We start from the raw sequence: 27,621 nt of genomic DNA, 5'->3' as shown, positions 1-27,621 counted from the left end.
CTCCCGCGGAGCAGAGAAGGCGGTTCTTGGTGACCGCAGAAACAGGATTACAGGTGAAAGTGACAAGGATATTGAATCTTGCTGAATCCACGAACAGGTTGTATGGCTTTGAGCACAGTGTTCTTGCACGGTGATATTCTAATGAGGTGTTACAAGGTTGAAGATTTCCGGGATGCGCTAGCCAAAGAACGACGGCTTCCAGACGTAATAGCATTTGGCGCCTATCAGATTGTCATTATATTATGTTACCCGGCTCGGCTTGTTGGAGCAAACAGAAAGAACGCAAGAAAGTGGACACGGGGTGGCAAGAAAGCACTCATTTTCCTGATTGTGACAAATACAGCAAGATCACGAAGCATGATGACACCACTGACTTAATACTACGTCCCATTAGGGCAAGTTCGAACTTGTGTACCCTTTTCTAAGTCAGTACACATCAATATGCATGCTGAAATTGAGAGTAAAAACTTTCGGTTGCGCGTACTCACTATTGTCGCTCACCAAGTTCGTCCTTCTAGTCCTTTGTGCTGGTGCCAACCGTCGTTCCGTGCATGACGCAAGGTGTTCGCCTGGCGTTCACTTGTTGCACTTACTGCAAATAGGCTCTCCTGCTGCACCTCAGGAGACCCTGGTACATACGCAAGGGTGGTGCAGACGGTTGGCTGCGATCCCGGGCTTGTTGAAGGTCACTGTCGCACGCGCTGACCAGTCCCGGCAGCTCACCGCACAGCTGGCCAGCAGGATCTTTGAAGCATGAAGACGGCAGCTCACCGAAATAGAAAATCGGGCAGACCTTTAAGCTCTCAAAGACTAGGGCATGACCCAGGCCGTCTAGAACCTCCACCGTCTTCTGTGTCGTCCTGACCAGCCACGTTCTCCACGGCGCGCCCATTCAATATGGAGTCCCCAAGTTCAGTTATTTTTTCTTGTAATCCCTGACAAAGATCAACCATGCGCGGGCCGTCATCTAAACAGTGCGGGGGTGACGAAGAGGTTGACTGAACTGAAAGAACTTCAGGTCAAGGGACAACGCTGCCATGTTATCGACCCTCAGGAGCAGTAGGTGAGGCTGTGGCTTCACTGGCTGTTACCCGGTGTCATGGACGAAGATGTCATCACAGTGTTGGCAGCATTCGGAAAAGTTACAGAGAAACCCTGGGAACGCTGGTGTGTAGAAAGAGTAAGTGAGAAGAATTCGATGACCCGCACTGTTTTTATTAAGCCAAAAAGCGGTATAAAAACGGAGGAATTGACTCACTGGATACGAGTAGTCGGTGAATTAGCGACAGTAGTACCCCCGGTCGGCCTATGCAATGCCTGCATTCTAGTAGAACAGTTCATGTGCGTCGCGAGTGTAAGGTCCATGGTGCTGACACTGCCGGCATTTCTGATCCGTGGCCCTAGCACTGTGCTCGTCCAGGAGGTGATTCAGAAGGTGCCAGGACTAGCCATTTCTGATTTGACCATTGATGGACTCACAGAGCTCGTCCCATTGCTGTTTCCACAGTGTGACGCAATATTGTTCGATTTCTTTTTTCAACTCTGATTTTTTTTTTTGCCGAAGCCTACGGCTGTGCATTTGCTCCTTCCACAAAAACAATAGAGCTGCCTTGGCTTCGAGCAGGTGGGAAAGCCTACTGTTCATCTTCTCCGCATTCAAATCTGTCTTTATCTTCTTGGTGGCAGCGGTGGTATCTCTGCGAATGCCCTCGCACCATTTCTCAAAATTTTCAGGAGCACTGGCCCTTGTACCACAAATGCTGCGAAAAAGATCCCAGTCAACCACCGTGAACTCTCGGACTGTGCTACAGTCCACTATAATAGAATTTGGCAGAACATAGTGGTCACTGCTGAAATTCATGGTTGTGTTGGTGTAGTCTTTTCGACATTCTTGATGAAAGCAAGGTCTGTCATCATGTCTCTTGTCGCAGAGTTGCCTATCTACGTAGGGAAACCCTTATGTGTGAATAAAGTAAGGCCTAGTTCGGTGGCATCCTGCCAAAGGTCTCGACCCTTTTTTGGCTCGTACATGTATCTCCATAAGCCATGTAGGGCATTGAAGTCAACAACTACGACGAGGGGCTGAGGACTCGCTAATTTATCTGCCCTCCCGAGCAACTTCTTGAATAGCTGGCACCTGCACCTGGGGTTACAATAGACATTAAAAAACACTGCTTTTCTGCTGATTGCGCCGTGGTGTGTCAAGCTGGTTCTCTACCGTTGTATATTCGATATTGCATCTGGCCAGCTTCAAGTTGTGGGCAACCTGTGTCAGCTTTTTACTTATTAGTGCGCAGACAGCTCGTCCCCCTGACTGGCCAGGGAGTACTCGGTAACTAGAAAGGGATGCTGCAGAGGCTGAAGTCTCTTGACGGGCTATAATTAGAGTTTTTTTTTCATTATTGCTCTCAAGTACTACTGTAGAAGTGCTCTTTTACCAGCGTACCCCCTGCAATTTTACTGCCAACTACAGACAGTGCCTTTATCGTTATTCAATATGGATTCTGCTTTCATCACCACCCTTGGGGGTCAGTATAGCTCGAAAAATCTGCCACTCTTCGCGACTAACTCCTAGGCTATCAGGTGTAAGGGAACGGCCATTTCTACGTCGCCAGGCGACTCCCCCTGTGGCGCAAAGTTAGGCTGTTTGAAGTGAATTTCTTGCGCAATGATGCGCTCGTTCATTTATCTTAGCCCCTTGACTGGCTCACTGAGTGCAGCTTGCATCTGTCTAATACTCTCCGTGAGGCTAGCTACACTTCAAGCCACCATTACAATGCTCTCTGTTTTTGTAACCAGCGTTTTCTTAATCTCCTCGATTTGAGATTCCGTGTTCTTAAGCTTACTCACTACTACCCTGCGTTTGGTTGCCAAGGGCTCATCTCCAATGGGGGCTGGTACCAGCGTATCAGTGGTTTCGTCTTCAGTTTTGCTGTGCTCCATGCCCAGCATTCTTTTAGATTCCGCAGTTTCGTTTGTAGTCTCGCAAAACGTATCCTTGATCTCGGCGTTTTCCCCTTTCAATCATAATATCTCCGCGTCTCTAGCATGCTCTGGGGGCAAGTCGCATTGCATGGGTTGCTCGCCGTCATTACTACGAACCCTCTTGGCCTAGGGTAGGTCCGACTTGCTCCTGCTTTGGTGCTTGGTGGCGTGGACTGCCGCGGACAGCTGGAGTCTCTGTGTGTGCCCGCAGAATGCCCTGGGAGATGGGCCTGGTCCGGTGCTGGGTGCGTCAGTCTTTCCTTGGCCATGTCGGTGACTGGATCCAAAATGGGCATGCGAGCTGAGACGTGGTCTGGTGCCATCCCTGGGTTGAGACCGTATGCTGAACATGGATCGGGCCCCGGACCTTGAACGGGATCCAAGGTGCACCCTGGACGTGGTACAACTCCTGCAGTTGTCTCTGGTTCTTGATCTCCCTCGTGATTTGAATCGGTCTCTAGGAGCCGATGGGCCAGGCTGACCCTGCTGATGACACTCGTTGAACTCGAGCACCCCATCGACATTGGCGGATGGAGACCTCTCCCGAGTGGCGCGGGCCTTCACGCTGCGTCTGCGCCATACAACATATGGTATTCGATATCGGTGCTGGCATTCCCTGGATGCGGGGAGGTATTTTCCGCCACACAAACTACTTATTGGTTTACAAACATGATCCTCTCCTTGCTGGAAGCTTGTTTGCAAGAAACCAAAAAACAGGGGGTTGACGAAATCGTTACCCAATTAGTTTCCATTTGCGTGCCAGTCGAACGAGAGGACAAAGACGGCGTGTTCACAGAGTGTGGCAGCCCCCCTTTACCTGAACTAGATGAGGACTTTTCAGGGGGCGAAATCAGGAAAGTGATACAAATGATAAATCGCAAGTCGGCACCAGGGCCAGACGGAATCACAAACAGAGCCCTCAGAAACCTCGACGACGTATCCTTAGAACGTCTAACTGGTTTCACTATTGAAGCATGGAAAACGGGTAGGGTTCCTGAGGAATGGAAGCTAGCCGACACCATACTGATTCCTAAGCCAGGAAAGTCTCCTAGCGTAGAGAATCTTCGCTCCATCTTCCTCACGTCGTGCGTTGGTAAAGTGGCAGAGCACGCGATTCTCAACAGACTTAATGACAACCTGGAGGGAAATTAGATTTACACGCACAATATGACCGGATTTTGTACCGGCCTTTGAACACAAAATGCAATGCTGCTCAATAAGCACGAAGTCCTTGATGGTTACTTTAGAGATACAAAGGCTCTTCTTGGCCTACACCTAGAGAAGGCCTTTGACAACATCAAGCACGAATTCGTCTTGGAGACTGTGGCAAAAGTGGAGCGTTGGTCCGGCATGTACAACTACATCAAGTCCTTCATGTCTGGAAGAAATCGAGGCTGTGCATCGGGAACTTCTCTGAAGACGTACCACTTGGACATCAAGGCACGCCCTACGAGTTTCTGATTTTTCTGCTGCTGCTCAATCTCTGCATGAATGGACGGTCGAAGAGAATGGCTAGCGTGGACGGATTCAAGCATACCACCTACACTGACATCAAAATCGGGTGCGTTGGTGGCAACGAAAACTGGGTGCAAAATGCCCTTCAAGGAGCAGTCGCCGAAGTGGAACCATACCTGCGCCAAATGGGACTTAGATGCTCACCCTCCAAGTTGGAGCTCCTGCTCTATAGAAAAGAACATGGTGGCCAACCTAAGGGGTGGAAACCCGTCGAAGAAGGCATTTACACGCATTTGCACGAGTGAAGGGGAGGAAATCCCGAGAGACCATCCGGATCCTCGGCATGTTTATTGAAGCGAAGGATGGCAACAGTACCAGTCCGCTGAAGATCATCGCCAAGGCTGACAGCATAAATGCTTCTGTGGTCTTCAACTTTACCTTCACCATTTGCATGCGCAACTGGCTTAAGTCGGAGTGGGACAAGCTCGACGTGATTATCAGAAAGATTGTCAAGAAAGCACTCGGGCTTCCCATAAGCACACACACACCGAGACTTGCTCGTGCTCTTGTGTGCACAACTATGCTGCCGAGATAGCGTAAGCACGGCAACGCTCGCAGCTGGCTCCGTTTTCCACTATGATGGCTGGTCAGCGCATACTTGGCGAGCTAAGTTTTAGCCCTATGGAGCTGGAAAAAATAGCGTGCGTATACCAAACATATAAAGGAAAACGCCGTTGTTGCTCCGATTCCACGCAACACTCACCCTGTACACATTGAGGGACGTCGTGGAGCCAGGGCGACGGCTCTGCTGAAGCAACTGGGAAAGGGTGGCGTAAATGCTAGTTTCGTTGACGCTGCAGCATATCGAGATGGCACGAAGTTCGCAGCGGTGGTCGTGCACCGAGCGGGCTCGGCTACGAACTGCGCCACGGTACGCACAATTAACCCCCAGGTGGCCGAACAAGTAGCCATCGCACTCGCTCTGCTAAATGGTCATTGCGAAGAGGTGTACAGTGACACCAAATACGCAGTCAGAGCCTTTCAAAAGGGCTGCATATCAACACAGGATGCCAGGATCTTGAACAACTACACCAGAGATGCGATTGTTCCTCACGCCATATATTGCATCCCCGTGCATGTCAGCTCCGTAAACGGCGTTGTACTTAACCCCAACGAGCGGCCCACACAGCCCACACAGAAGTGCGCGCACTCATCGACCGCGCTGCCCTCGACCTTAGTGACGGCTCCAGTCCAGACGACGAGGGACATAAAGACACACCTTCTTCACACAACGAGACCAACAAGTATTACTGCATGATAAGGTAGACATTTCTAATGCCTTATTCAAAACTCAATGCAGCACAGGCCTTCTTTATGCGCTTTCTTCAAACCCATTTGTACCCGTCTTTAGCATACTTAAATGCAATGTATCCTAACTACTTTCGCGATGCCACCTGTGGCACTTGCAGGCAGTCCGCTAGATCATCCCATATGCTCTAGGAGTGCGGGTCGCTCGGACCGACTTATAGCAAACTCGAGTGGGATTCGCTTCTGCGCAGCCCAGAATTTCAGGACTACATACTGGCCGTCCAGTGTAACCGCGACAGGGCCGCAAGGCGAGACCTTTCGGACCCCACGTGGGAGTATCCAGGTGACGTGTGGCAATCTCAGTGTCGACGCTGGGCCATAATAGAGTTGTTCTCACTCACTCACTCACTCACGTGGACGCAGAATGCTTCCGTTCGTACGCTTCAGTGGCCGGGTCAACGGAAGCCGAGGATGCAACGAGGAGATCAGGTCGCAGGAAAATTTAACTATTATTATGCAATGATAGTGGATGAACCTACAGCGGCACTTGTGGGTATACGACAAGGTTTTGCAGGTGTATCAACCGATGCGGCTGATACTACAGAGAGAGAGGCAACCTGTGAAGTCACCAGAGCGTCCGCGCCGGCGTGGAAACAGAACCAAGTAGCCTATGGTGCCTCTTGCAACATCGGTTTTTACATAAAGATGGACGGAGACGCGCGTAAAGCCAGCGGCGTCACTGCAACTGACAGTGCTGTTCCCGCCACTAAAAATTATAGGAAGAACCTGCCAAGATGGGAGACAGAAACGCGCAAGCAGCATGGAAAAACCTCAGGCAAAGTCGTCAGCTGGCAGAAGCACCAGCATTGGAGCAAGGGCTAGTGGCATCGCGGGCAAAAAAGGTGTGAAAAAATCGCTTCCACTGCGTCGTGAAACCAGGCGATCGGGTGGTCCCGGAGAGGTCTAGCGTATCGCTGGGCATGCAACATAAGCGCTGTTCTCCTGGCCCAACTCCTTCACGTGGTTGAAATGGCGCCTCAAGTGTTATTTAGCTTTGCCACTCTGAACGTTAGAGGCTTAGCTTCAAAGAATAAGCGAAGTCAATTGTATCGATTGCTGTTGAAAGAAAATCTGAATGCACTTACAGTGCAGGAGACAAAATTTGAAGGAGAGGAGGAGACTCAGAGCATGGCGATTAAGTTTAGGTCACGGTATTTTGCGACTGTGAGTTATGCCATAGTTACTTGTGGGGGATGTGCTGTCTTTGGTGAAAAAACTTCCAAGATTACTCATACTAAATGCCTTTTTCTGCTCATTGGGCCGAGTAGTATGATGTGATATTGTTTATTGTGACACTGAATATCACAATTTATCAATTTACGTTCCAACTATTGGCCAAGAAAGCGGTAGTTTTTTTTTTCGATTTACGACAGCATACATGTACTGGTAGGAAACTCTTATTGGTGGGGCATTGCAACTGAGTTCTGATCAAAAATGATAGACACAGCAGTCGCAATTTTACAGACAAAACGTTGGCACGTTAAACACCACATATCAATCAATTTGCAGACAAAATCAGTATTGTCCTAGCACCGGTGAACATTGAATACGAATAAGTACATGTAGCGGTGTGCATGTATAGATACTTAGATATGAAGTATACCCACTTTCAGGGCCCAAGTAATGCCCGATTGAACCAACTTTACCTTACTGTGGATGCGATAGCTCCGTGTAAAAGTTATAACGTTGTCCCCGTTTTCTTTTCTGATCACTGTCTTTAAAAAATGCTGCCATATCCACGAAGTGATTGATGATGAGTGGGCGAAGCTCCGGAGGTAAACCTGGAAAACCATGAATCCTCCGTACATATTGCCCACTCGACTTTATTGCAACGCTCCCCCTAGCGTACGTTGCCGCACTATATCGAACGATGACACGCGCCATATGTGGCATCATTCCTATTTTATAACACCTCGCATCTTTCATAATCAACTACACGTACCGCCGTCTAGTTTATAACACCTCGCATCTTTCATAATCAACTACACGTACCGCCGTCTAGTTTATAACATCTAGCATCTTTTGGACGGACGGACGGACGGACGGACGAACGGACGGACGGATGGATGGATGGATGGATGGATGGATAGATGGACGGACGGACGGATGGACGGATGGACGGATGGATATGGCTGTACCCTTTAGATCGGGCGGTGGCTAGCGTAATACTTAGAACTGAACGAGAGGTGGCTACATACAGGGGACGTACAGCCCACGCCTTAAGGAGCTTCGCTCCTAAAATTTTACATCGAATCAAAGAAAGGAATGCTGTTTCTTTGGAACAGAGGAAACTGAACTCTAGCCTCCTACGTTTGGAGTCATGTAGTGAACCAGTTATAACGAAATGAATATTTATTACCATAGAGCGTATGGACAAATTAGTAAGCAAAGGGGAGCTTCCAAGTAGCGAATCAAAATAAAAGCAATAGTTAGATTCAGCATTTCATTTTTTTGATCTGAAAAGAAGAATAAATACCCTAAATGGACACTAGAGAGGCTAACAGCTCTTGAATGTGAAAAACCCGGAGTATACGCAGACAATTTGCGGAGTATCAAACAAAGGATAGAGGTATATGAGGAGGAAATCTATCGCGGAGTGCTAGTGCCAACCTGAGCAACAACATTAATGACTTCGCATGATCGCCCGACAAAGCGAGCGCTTGGATTAGAAAAGAGTGATGCCAGACGAAACTATATAGTTGACATTTAAATCAACATTATCGTAGTTTCAGACAACGAGAACGTAGGATGCGCGTTTGGTAAACACTACGAAGCATTCTTCACTGCCACGCCCACTGATGTAGAAGCATTTAGGAGAGAGTTTCTTAGAAGAACGCCGAAGTTATCTGATGACACCAAATCAGCTTTAGAGCTTTCCTTATCACCAACAGAAGTAAAGTAAAAAGGTCTATAGATAAAATAACTTGTGGTAAATCTCCTAGACTGGATAGCCTTCGTGGTTCATTTTATAAGGAATTAAAAAAATGAATCATCCGAAGTATACTCACATGCCTTCAATCAGGCTTATAAACTTGATGACCTCCCTGGGTCGTTTAATGAAGCACATAAAGTTTGTATACCTAAGGTAAAACTGTCTGAGAATCTAAAATGAGTTTTTATCGTATAGGCCTGTATCAATATTTGTGATTACAAACTTTTATTAAAAGTACTGGCACGGCGACTTTAGGGTGTAATCAAAGAATTGGTAGGGCCCCACCAAAGATGCGGGATTATGGAACGTTCGTTTGTAACCAATGTACACATGATTCGCTATGTGCTTGATTGGTGTGATGCCAATCAAGCAGAGGTAGCCATTCTACAAATTGGTTTCGAGAAAGCTTTTGATTGTGCTTCCCACAGCCTTCCACAGTTCTTGGCCATGTCGGCGCCGGTTCCATAATCTGAGATGGAGTATCTCTTGCACACCAAATCTGCACGACCTATCTGGTAATTGACAAGACGATAGGAGATGCAACTCACATAAATTGTTCTATTCGTCAGGGCTGCCCGCTGAATGCCCTACTATTCAGAATATATATAGAATTGTTGTTCCTAGCAATAACTCAAAACAGAAGAATTCATGGCATTAGGTTACAAGAATCGGAAGGTAAAATTCTGGCATATGCCGACATTGTGGCTGTTTGCTGTACCACTCAAGATAGTGTTACCACTCCCATAACTGTAGTTAAAATGTTCGGCAATGGAACTGGCAGTCTAGTAAACTAGGCAAAGTGACTCGGCTTCTGGCATGGAGAGTGTTCGTTCGGACTAGACTACTTGGCCAATGTTAAGTGGGTGACCACACCTTTCAGGTACCCTAGCGTGCGACAGGAATATTTTAAAAATAACAAAAATTACTGGCAAGAACAACCAGAAGAAATATGAATGAAAGCCAATAGACGCAACGGTGATCAACTGTTAGATGATTTGATTGATATGTAGGGTTTAACGTACCGAAACCACCTTTTGATTATGGGAGAGACTGTAGTGGAGGGCTGCTGAAATTTCGACCCCCTGGGGTTCTTTTAAGTGCGCCAAAATCTGAGCACACGGGCCTACAACATTTCCGCCTCCATCGGAAATGCAGGCGCCGCAGCCGGGATTCAATCCCGCGACCTGTGGGTCAGTAACCGAGTACCTTAGCCCCTAGAAAACCGCAGTGGCGCTAATCAACTGTTAGTGTTCTCAAGGACAACTGTCTGAAATCTTTTCTTTGCCTCAAAACTTTGGTATGTGGTGCAATCACCGCATTGTTCAAGAACGAACATACAAAAGCTCCATCGCATCATCGCAGTGTTCGCGTCGGCCTCGAACTGGGAAAGATGCAGTCAAAACAATCTGTTTTGAAGAGTGAAACGTGGAGTACTGGGTTTACCACATCTTTTCACGCACCATTTCATAAAAATGGTCTTTTTGTTTTCGCTACACAAGGGATCCTTTCTTGCGTACAGTGTGCCAAGTTAGACATATGTGGGCTCTACCTTGATATGTGGTTAGCACAAATGACATGACCGGTGCTGTCTGCGGATATTTTAAGAAGGTATTCCAAGTGTACGGTTTCTTTCTGTTAGATTTTTCAATGAATACTTTTTTCAGTGACTCGCGAAAAGCTGTACAACGATGTGTGTGATAAATGATGTGTGTGAAAAGAATGCAAGTGACTCCTGGCACAAACTCATTTTTTGAGCTCCATAAGGGTGCAGTATCTGGCAGGACATTTGAAGCAGACTGTGGTTTTTACTCACCTTCGGGTACGAATTGCCGTAACTATGAAAAACCAGAACTTACAGGAGCTATTTTCTAACATTGACGGGAAGAATATACATTTAGTATGTACTTGAAACGACGATCAAGAAGGAATTCCCTTGAAGTTTTTAAGGTATAGGATTTCTGCCAATAGTTGACGAAGAGGGAATGCGTTTTGATTTGATTATGTTATATGGCCTTCACTCATTATGGCGGGCCCGTATGGCAGGATTTTATTGCGATCATGGTGCACCGTTTGCATAAATGTATTTCGGTGAATGTATGGCAGAAAGCTCAGGAGATTTTAACTGCCGAAAACTCAGGAGATTATACCTGAGCGGTTGTCGAGCTTAGAACTCTTGGCAGCACTTAGGAAATTTCAGTTTGAGTCTGACTTTCACTGCTTCTTTCTGGTATACTGGTAGTTTGATGCACGCTCCTATGAGCTGGCAATAAAACAAAAAAATGACGCTCTGTGGCATAGTTTTTAGCGCTGCACTCTGAGAATCGAGATGTTGCTGGTTTGATTCCTTGCGACATATCCTCATTTTCTGTCCTTTTTCTTGGCAATCTCTCAGCATATATATTCAACGTCACCTCTTCGACGGAAGTATGTCAGTGGAGTGGTTGTTGACCCTGGGTTTACACACTATTGTGTTAAAATCGATCAATACCAAGGATCAGCTAGACCTGAATCACGTTATTTCATCGTGCATATGAAGTGGATAAAAATAGCGCAACCAAACGAGAAAAAAACCTCCCTTGCCGGGACTCGAACCTCAGGTTATCCTACTCGTCAGGAGTGCACACCGTGTGTGCTTCTTCTTTAATTGATGACACCATTAGTGCGCGCATATTATATACTAGTGTTTTATATGACTAGGTTTTTGACAAGTTCAGATGAGATGAACAATGCGTTGCACCAACTTATACGTTGACACCTGCAGCTGCTATAACGGTTTAATCATAATCACCAGCGTTAGTCGTCACGATATAGATATGACACTATGCATTAACATGGGTATATTAACGTCACGTGATGGTATAGCTCCCAAACACCTATAAACATTGGGCAAGCTGCCACATATCACTTGTTTTTGTGAAAATGAGTGTCGCTTTCCTTTTATACGGATTCGAATGCCGAAGGTTTTGAAATTTTTAAAATAAACTTCACAAGCTTCAATAGAAAATATAATCTTGTGGTCTACATTCTACAGTTTTTGCATAGCCCATTTTCTTGAAGTAGATGGTGACTTCAATATTAGGAGGCGTTAGAGGTAGTTTTTCGTGGTGAAGAACCAGTGCATCAATTTTTTTCCTTATCCATGTAAGCAAAGTAGGTCCTAGATTGGTTAGTTCCTTTTGGAACTGCGTTGACGAAAATCTGTAGGACTGTGCAGCTGCAAACATTTTTCGTTTTCATGTCTTCAGTTTGGAACGGGCCGGGAACGTTTTGCGTGAACCGCACCTTAAACCCAACGCTATGCAGAGATCGGGTGTCATTGGAGTTTATAGAGAGCCCGATAAATGACTCAGGTAAGACAAAAGACCTTTGATTGTTATGCTTTTTCTTGAGAAACAATAAAAACATTGTCTTCAGATCACAATGCATGCTGTTACATCTAGGTTGCTGCATGTTTTTTGCGTTTGCTTTATGGGAGACATTTCAAGGCAAAAGTTCGGATGAACGCACTCAATGTTTTTAAATTCTCAAAACATTAAGTTAGTGAGCGCCATTCATACCCCTGAACTCTTCGAGTACTTGATTTTGAAATCACAACAAAAGCTAGCTTCGAGAAGCATCATAGCTTGTATCCTAAAAGAACCGGCAAATAGTTGGTCGTTGTTCGAGTCATATAGAAAAATGAGAGTCGTATAGAACGACATGTGCGAACTGACAGGTAGGCCAGGAACTTGTATTTCTTGATTAGTTTTTAGCTATGATGACGAGTTGTGCGAGCAAGCAAAAAAAGACACCTTCAGAGTCTCGAGATTGAAGAGTGTTTTATCAACTTTCTAGGCCCCACCTGCAATCAGGTTTACATTCACCTTCTTCGGCACCTTGATACACTTCTTGAAACAATTAGTCTAACCTTGTGTTTTCGAACAGTGACTTTGGTCACTTTCATACCTGTGGTTGTTTGCGTTGATGCTTTACCACAATTTACTATACCTCCCAAAACAAACTATCACGGGAAAATATTGTGACGTGCGTCTCATGTCATGCCACGTAAAATTCCAAAATAATTATTGCCATGATTTCTTGTATACAGGTTCTTTCGATTGTATACACTTCTTTAGTGAGAAATCATGTTACTTCACTGTACACGCAAAGGTTGTTTTCTTATTAAATGTTAAAGACAGGGGTATTGTTTGCTTGTTACCGTTTGCCATTTGTCGCAGTCTAAGATTTCGAATTATAATTTAATTGATTTCATCCAATTTAAAGAAGCCTGATGTCATATCAAGTCGTTCTTCAGTGCGTGATTGTTGCAATAGTTTTACCACATGCCTCTATACATTAAGACACGTGGGGGTTAAAAATTAAGAACATTCCCATATTGGGAAACGGCGGGAGAGTGACATTTAGCGTGTGTTTGCCTTAACTACTGTTTTTCCTTTCCATTCTTTTGCTTCTGTTTGTCAGTTCTTATGTTTATAGAAGGCTGTTTTCGAGTGGAATCGGAAGCCGTTTTTTATGCTGGGCCCAGCATTTATCCACCAAATAAGTGACTCATCGAGTAGACTCTTCCGCGAAATAAAAGGCAGCTCAAAACGCAATTTTTCGAAGTCAAATTTTGCTAAAATTTACGAATATAATCGTGCCTTTACGCATCATCCCGCAAGTCACCTTTAGCCCACTAAAGCCAGGCATTTAAATGAACCTCCCGCTGTAATGCTGATCACTAAAGTTATTCTTTTCTTCTTTAGTAGAACTCAATTATTTAATTCGTTAGGATAACGTAATCGTAATATTTTGTGCCTGATTTTTGAAGACGCGTGGCAGAGTATGCACGAGACCAACCATAAGGTAACAAAAACGCAGATTTAAACCTCAGCACTACAAAGAACCTGTAATGTGTTTTATTCTTCATTTATTTTTTTAGTTTGGATGCTGCAGCTGGGTGACAGGCTGCCTTTTGTCAATGACCTGCTAAGGCCACCGCACGCCACGGTGATCTACTGGTAAAGTAAACGCCTGCTGACCCGCAAGTTGTGCGATGGAATCCCGGCCATGGTGGCTACACTTCCGATGCAGGCGAAAATGCTGTCAGCCAGTATGCTTAGAATTGGGCACACGGTAGAGAATCCCAGGAGGTCAATATTTCCGGAGCAATGGCATCTCTCATAATCATATAGCGGTTTCGGCATGGTAAACCAAACATATCAATCAATCAAACAATCAGGCGACCATAGAAGTTTTGCTGTGAACAGAAACCCGTCAGCACTTTGCGTATACCAAGACCCACCAATGTCACAGATTCACCACAATTACTCCCTGAGGAAAGAGCTTGGCCTGCTTGTCCTCTACTTCATAGTTACGGCCTTCAGTTTTCAGCTTCAATGTCAAACACATGTGCTGATTGCTCCGGTGTGAGATACAATATATCTGTCGAGAAACACAACCAGTACAGACAAAAGGAAAGAAAGAGAACGAAAAGTTGTAAAGACCCAGTCTTTTCGGCGGAAAAAGTTCATCGCAAGGCGAGTTTCGATGCAGTACAACGACAATCCGAAGATGGGTTTCGCAAGCACTCGGCTATCCAGGTATTTTCACAGAGCGTTGCAAAAAGAAAATAGGATAGCGAGAGTGTAGGGAAAGCAATACAGCGCGAGGAGGCCAATTGCGTCGTTCAGAAGAATTCAGACAGAGATGTTTGCAGGGAAAAATGATGTGAGAACTGCAGAGGACTCAATCAAAAAAGAAACGTGCTTGGCACCTCCATTTAGGAATTGATATAAAGTGCAAGTAAAAACTGTCCTCGCAGAGGCAGTTAAACTTCCATTGTGCATGGTTTCGCCACAGGAGCGAAGGAATGAATGCTGCAGTAACAAATTGCAATGTCGTACGAAAAGCGACTGCAGCTCGAAACTCGCAGCGCACACTTCAAGCAGAAAGCACGCATGTAAGAGCATATACGCGGGTTGAGTGCGGACAAACAGCTGTCACAGCTCGACACTCAAAGCACGCATAATAATATACACCTGGACGAGCGCAAACACTGGTCATCATTCTTACTTCTTCGTGTGTTGGCAGTGTGCTCCTTCAGTAAACGCAGCCGTGGGGACGAGCGAAGTGACGTTCATGCTGGCTTCAACACTGCAACTTCAAAGCATGCTTTCTTGCGGTGGAAGAAGCAGAGGTACACAGCACCCGAATCCCGAGATAAGCACGCGCGCGAGAAAGCCACCATGCAAGATATCATCTATACGCACTTTGACCACGCCATGTAGAGAGACGCGGCCACATCCACGAGTGGGGTGATGAGGCGCAATGACCTTTAAAGTGCGTGCCCACAACCCGCGCTCGTCATGCCAGCTCGCTAACAATGACGAAAGCTTGCTGAAGTGTCGAGCTCGAAAGACAGCTGAAGTACCTGGTGTATATAAATAGCTCGCCGTTCATATGTCAGAGTAGGGTCACTCGGTAGCTCAGTGGTTAGTGTCGTGCTCCGCGAAGCGCGATGTCCATAATTCGACGCCCTGCTGCGGAATTTCTTGTTTTCGTTTTTGTAGCGTTAGCTACACTGGCCTCGTTGAGCCGACTCCGCATGGCACTCGTCTGCGCATGCGCAATGATACTCCGCCGCCGCCACACGCGGCTCACCGCTGGTGTGCGTGCAATTCGATGCGCGGCGCAGACGGTCAGTCGTGCCACGCACCGGAGCCGGCACCTCCCTCGCACTCGGCCGCGGCCCCGCGTGACTTGCCACCGCCTGTGTGCGCTATCCAGAGGAGTGCCGTCATGGTCTTGGTCACAATAAGCACGTCAGCCAATTGAGGCCTGATAGTACGGTATCCATTAGCCGCTGAAACGTGGTCGGTACTGAGCACAAGCCAAATGAAAGTACCTTAAATTCAAAAAGGCCGTCAGGTGTCACGAAAGCTGTTTTCTCCCGGTCTCTTTCTGCGACTTCTATCTCCCAATACCCACTCCTTAGATCCATCGACGAGAAATAACGCGCATGCCGTAGTCGATTGAGTGAATCGTCGATACGTAGAAGTGGGTGGACGTCTTTTTTGTCACCTAATTCAGCTTGCGGTAATCCACGCAGAAACATAAGGTGCCGTCCTTTTTGTTCACTAATACAACCGGCGAAGCCCAAGAGCTTTTCGGCGGCTGAATAACGTCTTCTTCAAGCATCTGTCGCTCCTGGTTTTCGATGACTTCACGTTTTCGCGGAGCTACCAAGTTCTGACATGACCAGCCTGATTGTTCTGCTCATGTCGTCCTCTATAATTTGATGTTTCTTCAGTGGCGTTTAATGGATCATGGACATCGAAGAGAAACAATCTTCAAACTGGTTAGTAAGCTGCAGGATATTTTGCTTAGGCGCCGGCAGCAAAGGAGCAGCCGCTTCGACGTCGTCTTTCTCGGAGCAACCGTGGGTGCTGCCCACGCTCATCACTTTGTCGTCCTCTTGCCCGGCCTTTAGCCGTGACAATATGGTTTTACACACACAGAGACACGTACACAAACACGCACATAGAATATTGAACCAGCGCGCGCTATAATCACCAAGTTGGCTCGTTTTAGTTGTTACACCTGTCGAACAAAAAGCGTTAAAGGGGCCCTGAAACACTTTTTAAATAACCATTGAATGATCTCACTAAAAGAGCTCATTGCTTCACGACGTCAATGCCTCAAAAACTGTAGGAATACGTCTAGTGCGAGTGGAGTTAGAAAGGTATGTCGCATGCTGCTACTGCATTTTCTCTTCTTTCGTCCCGACAAAAGTGCTGAAAGCTAAGAAAGGAGGGGTGGCAGGGCAAAGCAACTACCGCGCCTCGTGACTTTGAGCATTTTTTCCTTCAAATGCACGACTCTCTCAGTATGATCGCGCACACGCCTGGACTAGTAGTTTCCTCCCGCAGCTATCTCGGTAACTTTACCTTTTGGTAAGACACACAGACAATTTTTCGCTCACAACCAGGGGGGCCGACACCAGCGGCGGGCTTTTGCGACACGAGCTCTTTACCGCTGTCGCGTTAAAAGTTAAAAAAAGTGGGGGGGGGGGGGGAGTGGGCGAGAATCATACCCATAAGGTGGTATCACTGGCAACTTATTCTTTTGGTTGCCTCACTGAATTTATGTAATGTGGCAAGAACAGCGCTGAAGCCCGTGTAAAACTGACTAGCTCCAAACGTTAGGAAGTTAGGGAGGCTCTCTGAATTTATGTAATGTGGACAAAACAGCCCTGCAGTTCGTGTACATCTGACTGGCTCAAAGCAATAAGAACTTAGGAAGGCTGCGTATTTCATGTCGATGAAGTAGTATGGGAACAAGAAACCGCACACTCGTTGCAGAGGGAGCGTTTTTGTGTTGTTAATGGGTTTTATTTTACTTTTCTTTTACGCTACATTACATGGGTCATTACGATTACGTGCCTAATGATACCTGTATACCCAGTGAAAAATTGTGATTGCCAACGTTAGAACCAGCCGTAACAATCACACACTGTGATCTGTTTCTCGAAAAATGACAGACATAGACACATGGAACACCCTTCTGCTACATTTTCAAGAAAACGATTGGAAAGACACTAAACGAGCACTCGAAGTTCAAAATGTTGTGCTCAATCTGTGAAAGGGAAGAAACATAATGTCAATAGCCCACGCATTGTCACAGGTACGTTACAATCTGGGAAGCCGAAAACACCTCCGTTTGGCACTTTTCCAGCACACTGGTCGCCCCACATATTGAGTAAGGTACTCACTTTCGGGTCTGTACTCCCGGTTTCAAACTCCATACATACAGAGCGATGCTTGTATTGACTCAAGTGATGCTTGTATAGATTGACCTGTGTAGGAGCCTCTCAGCGGTCGTTTAGTGGCTAAAGTACTCGGCTGCTACCCACAGGTCGCGGTATCTGCTGCAGTGGCTGCATTTTTGATGGAAGCGAAAGTACTGTAGGCCCGTGTGCTTAAACTTGGGTACACGTTAAAGAACCCTAGGAGGTCACAATATCAGAAGTCCTCCACTACGGCGTCTCTCATATACATTTAGTTGGCTTGTGACATTAAACCCCACATACCCATCAACTCAACATGTGTAGCTGGTGACAACGGGGTTGAAAAGAAACTGTCGTCAACCACGAGAATTTTTGTAAGCTACACGTGACATGAAGCAAAGAAATGACAACTTACAAAATAACCTTTCCCGTGCCTTCTATTGTAACACGGTTGGCCCAGGTCCAGAAATGAGGGCCTTGAACGCTATGCCAAAGACTACATAGAAGCTATCATAAATATCGCGAACACTGCAAACTAGGCGGACGTTTGCAGTGAATTCATAATAACGAGAGCTAATCAACATGCAGTCGTAGCTTAAATGTACTTCACTGTGGCCAAAACTACACCTTCAGACATTCACTATCTGAATGATATGTGAGGTTTAACGTACCAAAACCACCATATCACTATAAGAGACGCCGTTGTGGAGGCATTCGGAAATTTCGACCACCAGGGGCTCTTCAACGTGCGCCAAAATATGAGCACACGGGCCTACAGCATTTTCGCCGCCACCCACAATCCAGCCATTGTGGGATTCACGCGAATTGCGTGGTTGGCACGACACATACTGCGCAATAGCGATGTGCGTGGCCCAGACACTCGCTTCAGAATGGTCCTGTCAACACGGTGGCAAGGCGCTTAGTGATGATCCGACGTGCGCACGCGTGGTGTGCCCCCGCCTAGGCATAGTTAAATATATTGTGTGTTGACTCACGAGTTTCCCTGTTTTGTTTCATAGTTCTAATAAAAATATTCTTGGAGTTTTTCTACGGCCTGTAGCAGTCCTTTGAGGCAGACGGCCCACATCTCTACTCATTATTTACGAATTCACGAGAGTTGTTTCGCTACCTACGAGAAGTAGGACATTTCAAGTGATCTAAATGCTGCTTTTTTATTCTCACCCAGATGCATCGTTTGCTGAATTGACAGACCCTTCTTATCCGGTAAGCAATGTTTAAATATTTTTGAGCTATTAAAAATCCGCAAATGTGTTTCACACCAATGGCGAAACTTTAGTAAAATTAGAGACACACCGGATGGTTGTAGGTAGTCGCAGTACCAATATCTTGCATAGGTAAAAGTTCTACAGGGCATCTCCGTGAGCTGCTTTAATTTCGAAAATGAGAAGAAAGCGAGAACGTGCTTCCTGAAGTGAAGAAGGATGACGGGTTTTTGGCGTGGCAATTCGAGAAACTACAAGACACACAACACACTGTGAACAAGCAGGAGAGACCATTGAGGAGGCGCAGTCACTGCCGGCCACAATCGCGCCGATGACAAGCTGTGGCACCAGAGCCCACAGCGTATGTGAACGGCACCGAGCGCCAGCCACGTGTAATGTACCACGTATGCGTTGATGTCTTCAGCTCGAAAGTCTGTCGAAAGGTGTTTCACGATAATGTAGGTATGCGTGAACAAATGTTGACTGTCAACAAATGTTTTCTGCTTGTACCTTCCATAAGGGGTCAGAAGGATAACCGAAGAGAGTCATAGCGTCATAACCCTGTTTTCGAATTTTTACGGGGCATGAGAGGAGTCGATCTTAGAGTTCCAGGTGAGATGACCAGACGGCTTCCCTCGAAGATCTGTTAATTAGTACAAAACATGGAAATCTAGGGCGTCGCCTACATGTGAATGCCACCGCCACTGTATCTCACTTCAAGCAAAAATATCACATATATAAAGAAAATAATTATCTCACACGGAGCGTCTTGGTTCATTAGTGTACGCAACCTGTATTATTTAGCATCACAGACTGCTCTGCTCACATCCACGCTATGGGCCCGGGTACAACGAGCATCTAAATTCCCAGTAAGCATGCTAATGTAAGCAAGCAGCCATGCCGAAAAGAATAACGAACACGGTCGCACAGATTGAAGCAGCTACCATGCTAAAAAGATCTATGTACTCGTCATGCACTCCGCTGCTCATATAAGTACTACAGATCGTTGTACTTGCTTTGTATTTTCCTTCTCAGACATTGACAGTGATGGTAACGTTTCACAGCTGCTTTGATTGGGCGTTATTCTTGTCACTAACTAACGACTGATATCAATGAGAACGAGAATTATGCCTTATCCTTTTGATGTAAAAATAGGTATAATGCGTGAACGTAGAGGCTTGTTTTCACTGAAACCTTATCTTTTGTGCATATTTTAAATTATCTTTATTGCTTTTCAATTACTTCGACGCCCTTAACTTTTATGCACCCATGTTGACATCTGGATCTTTCTTATGTGCCCTGCGCTGAGGTTGAAGAGGCCCTCGGCTTTGGGCCAATGCTTTCTGGTCGTGGCTGCCAACTCGGTTAAGGAAGCTCATTGTTTGAGTTACAGATAAAGCTAACCAATAGTTTTTGAATATTTAGAGCTGACTAGCAGGTGTCCTAATTTCGGTGCGCGGGTGTGATTTTATTTCTAAACAGTTGTATCACAGCAGTCATTGCCTACAATTGAACACACTGCCTCAAATTTATCAGCGCAACCCATGTAACTGTGTACTCTTAGGAGCGTATATTACCAGGGAGATTAAAACAATCTTGACTCGGAATGGTTATTTGCTTCTCGAAAACAGAAAACCAATTTTGTTGTTGACACAGGCTTCTATAATCTCTTTCACAAACTAGTTTTCTCCTACCTGTGTTTCTCTCGCCATGTATGTCATCTAGTGTTAGTACAGCAGCAGTTCAACGTTCACTTTGACTTATGACAGGTTAGTGTCGCGCATCACGCATATTAGTGGAATGCCTGCCTAACCGCTTTAGCTTCTTTTTTGAATGCGACTTTAGTAATTCTGTTACCCGAAATAAAAACAATTCATTCTGTTTTAGTTACCCGCTTCGCAGAATACTCTTTACCTTGTGGGTTACTCCAAGCCTCTCAACAAGTCATAGTACTCATGCGTAGCGTCAACGTATGATGATATTCGGGAAGGATATATCCACCGCACTCTGCCCCTGAAAAGGGCACCGGTTAGTAGCGCTATAAAACCTTCCAAGTACTAAATGCTCAATGCGAGCATCTATCTCACGAGAAACGGAGAGTAGCTGGCAATGCAGCATGTTTCTTTTTTCTCTCTCTAGTAAATATTTAACAGCTTTGTATTACTCGTACATTAAATGCTTGCCAAATCGTCACGTTAAGTGGTGTCAGTAGTGTAACTCATGACGAGACTGAGATCGGTACTCACATGAGAGAACACAAGCAATCTGAACCATATTGTGCGTTAAGGTATGAATCACGTGTGTCAGTCATTAACGTATTTCTCTCAGAGTCAATCATTGCTTGACTGTAGCTCGCTGCTTGATTGGAATAAATATGCAACGTTGTATCTAGCCAGTATTGGAACTACACCGACTTGTTTCCGGAGATGACAGTTGTATAGATTTTAATCCAGCAGCAGTTTCTCGCACTGGTGCAGCTTTCCGGTAGGACGGATGTCTTCCACGCACAGTGCCTTGGTTTGTTTATAGAAGCAACCTCAAGTTCTAATCAGTGTGTTGATGAATATTTTCTGTGACTTGGGCTAGTTCACACTTTTGTGTGAACCTAACCAACGGCGGAGCTATTTGCGTGGTGTCCAATGCGTGGACGTGTTCAATTCGCCGGGGTGCTTTACGTTATGCAAAATAAACGGTCAGTAGTGTTGTGACGGCACGTTTGACCACGTAAGCACATCGAACTCGCCAGCACATTCCCAGCATGAAAAAAAATTAAACTAACAAAGTATATAGTACCAGTATTTTTAGCTAACTTGACAAATCTGGGCGTGCGTATGAACGCGTTTTAAAGTTAGTACAATCTACGACAAAAATAAGTGAAAAAATTCCGCCATATCCACGAAGTGAATGATGATGAGTGGGCGAAGCTCCGGAGGTAAACCTGGTAAACCATGAATCCTCTGTACATTTTGCCCACTCGATTTTATTACATCGCTCCCCCTAGCGTACGTCGCCGCACTAAATCGAACGATTGCCTTCAACCAACGACACGCGCCATATGTGACATCATTCCTATTTTATAAGATCTCGCGTCTTTCATCAACAAGTACCAATTTCTAGTTTATAACATCTTGCATCTTTTTATCATCAGCTACAAGTACCACCATCTAGTAAACACTACAAGAACTAAACGAGAGGTGGCCACGTACAGGGGACGGTACCGCCATCTAGTGAACACTGCAAGAACTAAACTAGAGGTGGCTACATACAGGGGACGGTACCGCCATCTAGTGAACACTGCAAGAAATAAACTAGAGGTGGCTACATACAGGCTACAGGGGACGCACAGCCCACGCCCTAAGGAGCTTCGCCCCTAAAAGAGTAATGGAGCTCAATGGGCGCGCGCGATGAACGCATAGACCGTCGAGGAGTAACCACAGAGAGCATGCGAGCAGCGTTCAAACCACTTAGTTTGCAAAGAAATAAACCACTCGGAAGATGCAGACCGTGCGGTAATTGTTGTCAAGGGCACTAGCCTTGCTCCTCTCTTCTGGCTCATCAGTCTTCCCCCACATTTTGCTGGTGATGGTGGGCGACAATCTAGGAATACACTGGCAGATGATGGATAGATGGATGGATGGATGGATGGATGGATAGATGGATGGATGGATGGATGGATGGATGGATGGATGGATGAATGGATGGATGGATGGATGGATGGATGGATGGATGGATGGATGGATGGATGGATGGATGGATCCGGCTGTGCCCTTTAGATCGGGTGGTCGCTGACGTCACCTAGCCTTAAAGTTAAGTAATATCGTTGTGTACTTAGGCATTGAATTTCACTTGCGCCTCGATTGTAGCCACCAATCAGTTATCCTCGTCCTGGTTATTCTACCCATATAAAGTCTGCTTTGTCTTCACTGTCTCTCAACTCCAAAGCTTTGAAAAATTGGGTGCCATTATCTTCGACCATAACGTGGAGCTCTTTACAGAACATTATAAAATGTTCAGCCGTGTTCTCCTCCTCTTCACACATACTACATGCAGCGTCTGTGCCTTCGCATGTTGCTCTGTACGTATTGGTCCGCAATACTCCAGTTCTAGCCTCGAAGAGCAGAGAACTACCCCAAGAATCATCGTAGATCTTGTCCCTTAGAATTCCCTGCCCAGAGGTTTGCTAGGTCTCCAGTGATAACTCCGTAAGCATTCCCATCTTCCCTATGTCACTATGTATTTCCTGCACCTTCTTCTTAACCGGTGTTTCCGTTTGGTTTCGTAGCCTGCTGTTGTCTAAGTACTTGCTTGACAGTTTTTGAGTTCGCTTATTCCATTTACTATTAACATTCTTGATGTACAAGTAGCTGAAGACTTTCCTAGCCCAACGCTCCTCTCTCTTTTTTCTCAATCACTCCTCAAAATCGATCTTTCTGCTAGCTTCCCTGCACTCAAGTGAGGTCCATCTAATGTCACCCTGTAGCCCCTGATTTTAGGGTATTCCCGTTGTTGTGACTAGCACCGTAGCTGACAAGGGAGCGGTGCTCTTTGGATCTTCATACAAGTAGCTGACAGGCCGGCTGCCTATGACCGCCAGGCATTGTCCCCCTAGTCGGAAGGTGAGACGTCGTGACGCCACGACGCCGAAAACCGTTAGAGAGAGGACAAGTACAGCATCTTCTTTGGAAAAGACCGCAGCGGCCGCCGCAAATCGCCCCGCTAAATAAGTGAGCAGTTCGGCGAACCCTTTGAAGTATGCTGTCTTGAGCTTGGGACCCCTCGACCAGCGGCACACACACGAAGAGGGAGAGCACCACTGGCGCCACTTTGGATTGCAGTGATCACGGCGCAATATTGGACGCTCACGTGGGCCGTGCATGCTGGTCCCCCTCACCAGTTGTGTGTGATATGTGATCGGGCAGTACCATCTGAACGTGTTCCCTGATCTAGGGATCTGGGGAGCACATAACCTTTATAATGAGCCACGCGGCTCATTCGAAAAAGCGCTATGTAATGGAACGCCAGATTCGAAAACTTGCCATGTAAGAAAGAGATCGTCGTGTACGAAAGCTCCCCTTGTAGATAATGTAAATAAATCCCCTTCAAGTCTCTCTTCCTCCTGCCTCGACAACTTCATCCCGGACCTCCGGTGCCTGAAAACCGCGGTCGCAACACCGTGTGCTCCCGAAGCCAGTCTTCGTATAACACGTTAACTTCTAATCTTGCTTGAACTTCTGATTTCATACACAAGACCGCATTGCCACACGTCAAACCTGGGACCATGACACCTTTTCAAATCCTTCTCAACACAACATACCTATTGTAGTTCCACAGTGTCCTATCTTTTTATTACTGCTGCATTCCTGGCGCCCTTAGTCATTACGTATCTTTCGTGATCCCTTAGACACTCAGCCCCGCTATTTGTCCATATGCCCAAATACTTGTATTTATCCCCTTTTTCTAGCGTGACTTCCTGTAAGTTTTGCTCACGGCCTTTGTTATAACTAAAAATCTTGATGGCCAATTTTTTTTGCTGAACTTCAAATTTAACTTATATCCCTCATTACCACAGATGTCTATAATCCCTGCAAAGCTTCCTTGTTGTCGGCTATAATACTATATTATTTGCATACATCAATGTTGGTAATGACTGTTCAATGTGTTTACCTTGCTTGGCAAAAGAGAGGCTGAGGTCGAGTCTACTCTCCTTTAATTTGGTTTTTAGTCTCTGGAGATACAGCATAAATAACAAAGGTGACAAGGACACTTTTGTCGAAGTCAGCGTTGTATCTCTATAGGTTCAGATACCTATTTTTCCCATTTCTTGACTAGCTTGTTACTTCTATAGATATCCTTTAGAAGATTAGTTATTTCATCTTCGACTACTAGCGTGTCCAGTATTCTCCGCAAGTCTTCTTTGATTCTACTATACTAAGATCCCTTGATAACTAGAAATGCCAGCCACAGCGGCCCGTGTTTTTGTTTCGCTATTTCAATACACTGCATCAATGACAGCAGATTGTCCTCCCACCTCTTTCGTTTAGGGAACCTATTTTGGTGTTCTCCAAGCAACCCCGCATTATCAACCCATGCCTGTAGTCTTTCCTCTACTATCTGCATCACGAGCCTGTAAACTACTGACGTCACTGTTATAAGACGGTAGTTGTTGATATCGACTTTGTCCATCCTTTCTTGTAGAGATCATGCTCATCCTCTTTAGTTTCCACCCAATGGGAGCTTCACCATTCATTATTGTTTGCTTAGAGTGTGGTCCTATTTTCTTTATTACCATAATTGAGATGCCGTCAGGCCTGTTATTGCGCTATTAGGAACCCTTTTCTCTGCCCTTTCACCGAGTGGATCCACTAAGCTAATTGAATCATTCTCATCTGGTACGGTTCATGCAGCGTTTTCTTGTTGTGTAATGTTTTCTGTCAATATTTTTATATATTTCATTGTCTACTTCACTACTAGTCTGACCCCTTCAACTGTACTTATAAACCTCTCTTTCATGCTTGTCTTATTACTTAGAGAATTGAAATGGTCCCAAAACTTCGAAACTGCCTTTCTATTTTTTTGTGTACTTCCGCAATCCTTTGGGCCCCCTTTAATCGAATGTTGTTACTGATAAAATTAGACGCTTTCCTTCTGCAACTAAAAAAGTTCCATATTCTTTTGACACCATCTTCCGGTCAACACCTCTGTCTAGCACACCTGTGTTTCCTTGAGGCTTTTTGACATCTTACAATGGCTCTCCTAATTTCCTTATCTCACCAGCTCTTCGGTTTGTGTCTGCTTTTCTCGGTTGACTTGACTCAACCTTAGCAAGCTCTAACTCAAACAATCAAGTTATATTTTTGTAGGTCCACACTGTTTTAGTATACTCGGTGATTTATTTTTTTTAATTTCTTTAGTTGCAATTTCTATTTGCCTTTCTGAATATATATTACCGTGTGGTTGCTAATAAGGCCACCTTTCAAATTTCAGTTCACTTCTAAAACTCAGCTTGATACGTTTGTGGTTACTACCTAAGCTTCTGGACGCATATTCATCTATGTTCACCACCCTTAGCCGATCAGGCATCCTATATGACATTATTGCGCATTTTCCAGCCTTCCCAGCTCCCTCGTTATCTACCCTTCGCATTTCTCTGTGCTGTTCCAAATGATTAAACCTTGCCTTTCACAGACATCCAATAGCATTCTGCCTGTTGGGTGAGTGTATCTATTCATATCTTCGATGTGCACATTCTAATTTACTAATATAATTACCTCGCACTCTTCTCCTAGTTCGTCAATTTCATTTTCCATTCACTGCACCTATTTTTTGTTTTGCTCTTTGTTTTGGGTTTTGCCCCTGTCCACAAGTATACAATAAACAGGAGCGTCATTTGCACTGCCACTTTCTCGTTTAGCCATAAATGTTTCTTACACTCAAGCTTGACCCTTTGCCAGTCTGTACTTTCATCATTGAGAGCCCCGAAACCCCCCTCTTACTGCTGCGTTTTGTTCTATTTTAATATTCGCATGCGTAGTCCGGATTGTTAGGGTGTTGTTCCAAGGCCCTGAGATGTATTTCTACAAAATCATAACCCGTCCGCTTCTTCTCCCTTAGCTGTTCTTCTATATCTCCCCACTTCAGCCCATTCCTGCCACCCTGCATGTTATTATATCATCCGTCTGAATTGACTCAACCCTCTTGGATACATTGATTTCTGCCCCGGACTTTACGTGTCTTAGAAATTTTAGATATTGGTGCAACTTCGGAATCGTATCTGTCTATACCACGTAACAAAGAGTCCCCCTGTTTGTTTTCCTAATTACTAGCTATCCTGGACCCCGAAGTGCCCGCATGCCCCCCAAAAAAGCTACTGCACGTTCTACAAGTCGCCAACCCACCTCTTGACCTAGCCTCCCATCCAAGTGAATAATGTCTATTTAAAAACCACCCCACTTATGCACCTCTCTCTTTATTTTCACCACCACAAAGCCTTTCTCTCGACTCATCCGCCATATCTCTTTTTTGCATTGACAAATCCTCTTTGCAGGTTGGTGTCACGTACCGGTACCTCCGGAATCGTGCATACCACTACCTGTCATCTAACTACATGTCATCGACACCTTTCGCCAGTGTGGTCATTAATCCTGCTGTATCTTCATTTAGACATCGTTCAAACCACTTACAATTATCACAAGGTTTCATCCATCGGCTGTAGATTTAAGTTTTGTGCTTGATTCTCTCATGAAGGCTTCCAGCTTGCGTCCTGAGAACGTCCCTACTGCAGCCCCCTTGTCTCTTTTTACCCTCTCTTTGATTGCTTCTGCGCATCGATTTAAATTTGAGTCCCCGGGAATTACCTTGTGCTGCAACGTTTCAGCTGGAGCGTCCTGCACCAGGAGGTTACTTGCACCTGTGACGCCGGCTGCTTTGCCCCCTCCCAACCCCATCACTACTACTCTGAAGCTGGGTCTCGCGGTCATTGAACTGGCTACACACGTTTTTTGAGAATTCGCTTGCTCTTTCTTTACCGCCGTTCTGGTTGCCAGTGCACTGCCGTACTCTCACTCGGCTGCTCCTCTGTTCACCTTCGCTAGTGCCTCCTTGGTGGACCTGAGCCTTTCTCCCATAGCCCTCGTTTTTTCTTGCCCTGTCGCCAACGCTATCACCAGCTCGGTGATTCGCATCTGCAGTTCACTCTGGGCAACCGTCTTTTTCTCCATTTTTTCTTCGAGCTCACATTGTCTACATTCGGCGCCACCTTCCTTTCCGTTCGCGTCTGTACTTGCGTTCAATTTCAAACCTACCCTGCATTTTGAACATTTTACAGTTTTTGTAATCATGTCTTTTTGACACCAATTGTCCTTCTGATTGATTGATATGTGGGGTTTAACGTC

At 45.6% G+C, this 27,621-nt stretch overlaps 1 protein-coding gene across 7 annotated transcripts in view; it reads left to right on the top strand.

Annotated features, from left to right (window-relative positions):
- The window catches only part of LOC119179190 (uncharacterized), a 226,675-nt gene that overhangs the window by 42,013 nt on the left and 157,041 nt on the right, over positions 1-27,621 (top strand). For 5 of the 7 annotated variants that reach the window (XM_075869266.1, XM_075869261.1, XM_075869262.1 and 2 more), the window contains 2 exons: positions 11,986-12,090; positions 18,694-18,731. In XM_075869266.1, the coding sequence (XP_075725381.1) occupies positions 11,986-12,090; positions 18,694-18,731 (143 nt within the window). The remainder of the gene's footprint in view (positions 1-11,985; positions 12,091-18,693; positions 18,732-27,621) is intronic. The other 2 variants (XM_075869263.1, XM_075869267.1) reach the window with 1 other exon arrangement.

Source organism: Rhipicephalus microplus, chromosome 7, assembly GCF_043290135.1.
Source record: "Rhipicephalus microplus isolate Deutch F79 chromosome 7, USDA_Rmic, whole genome shotgun sequence".
In the NCBI taxonomy this organism is placed as follows: Eukaryota; Metazoa; Arthropoda; class Arachnida; order Ixodida; family Ixodidae; genus Rhipicephalus; species Rhipicephalus microplus.
Note: the sequence above shows the minus strand (reverse complement) of the source record. Positions and strands in the feature narration are given on the sequence as shown.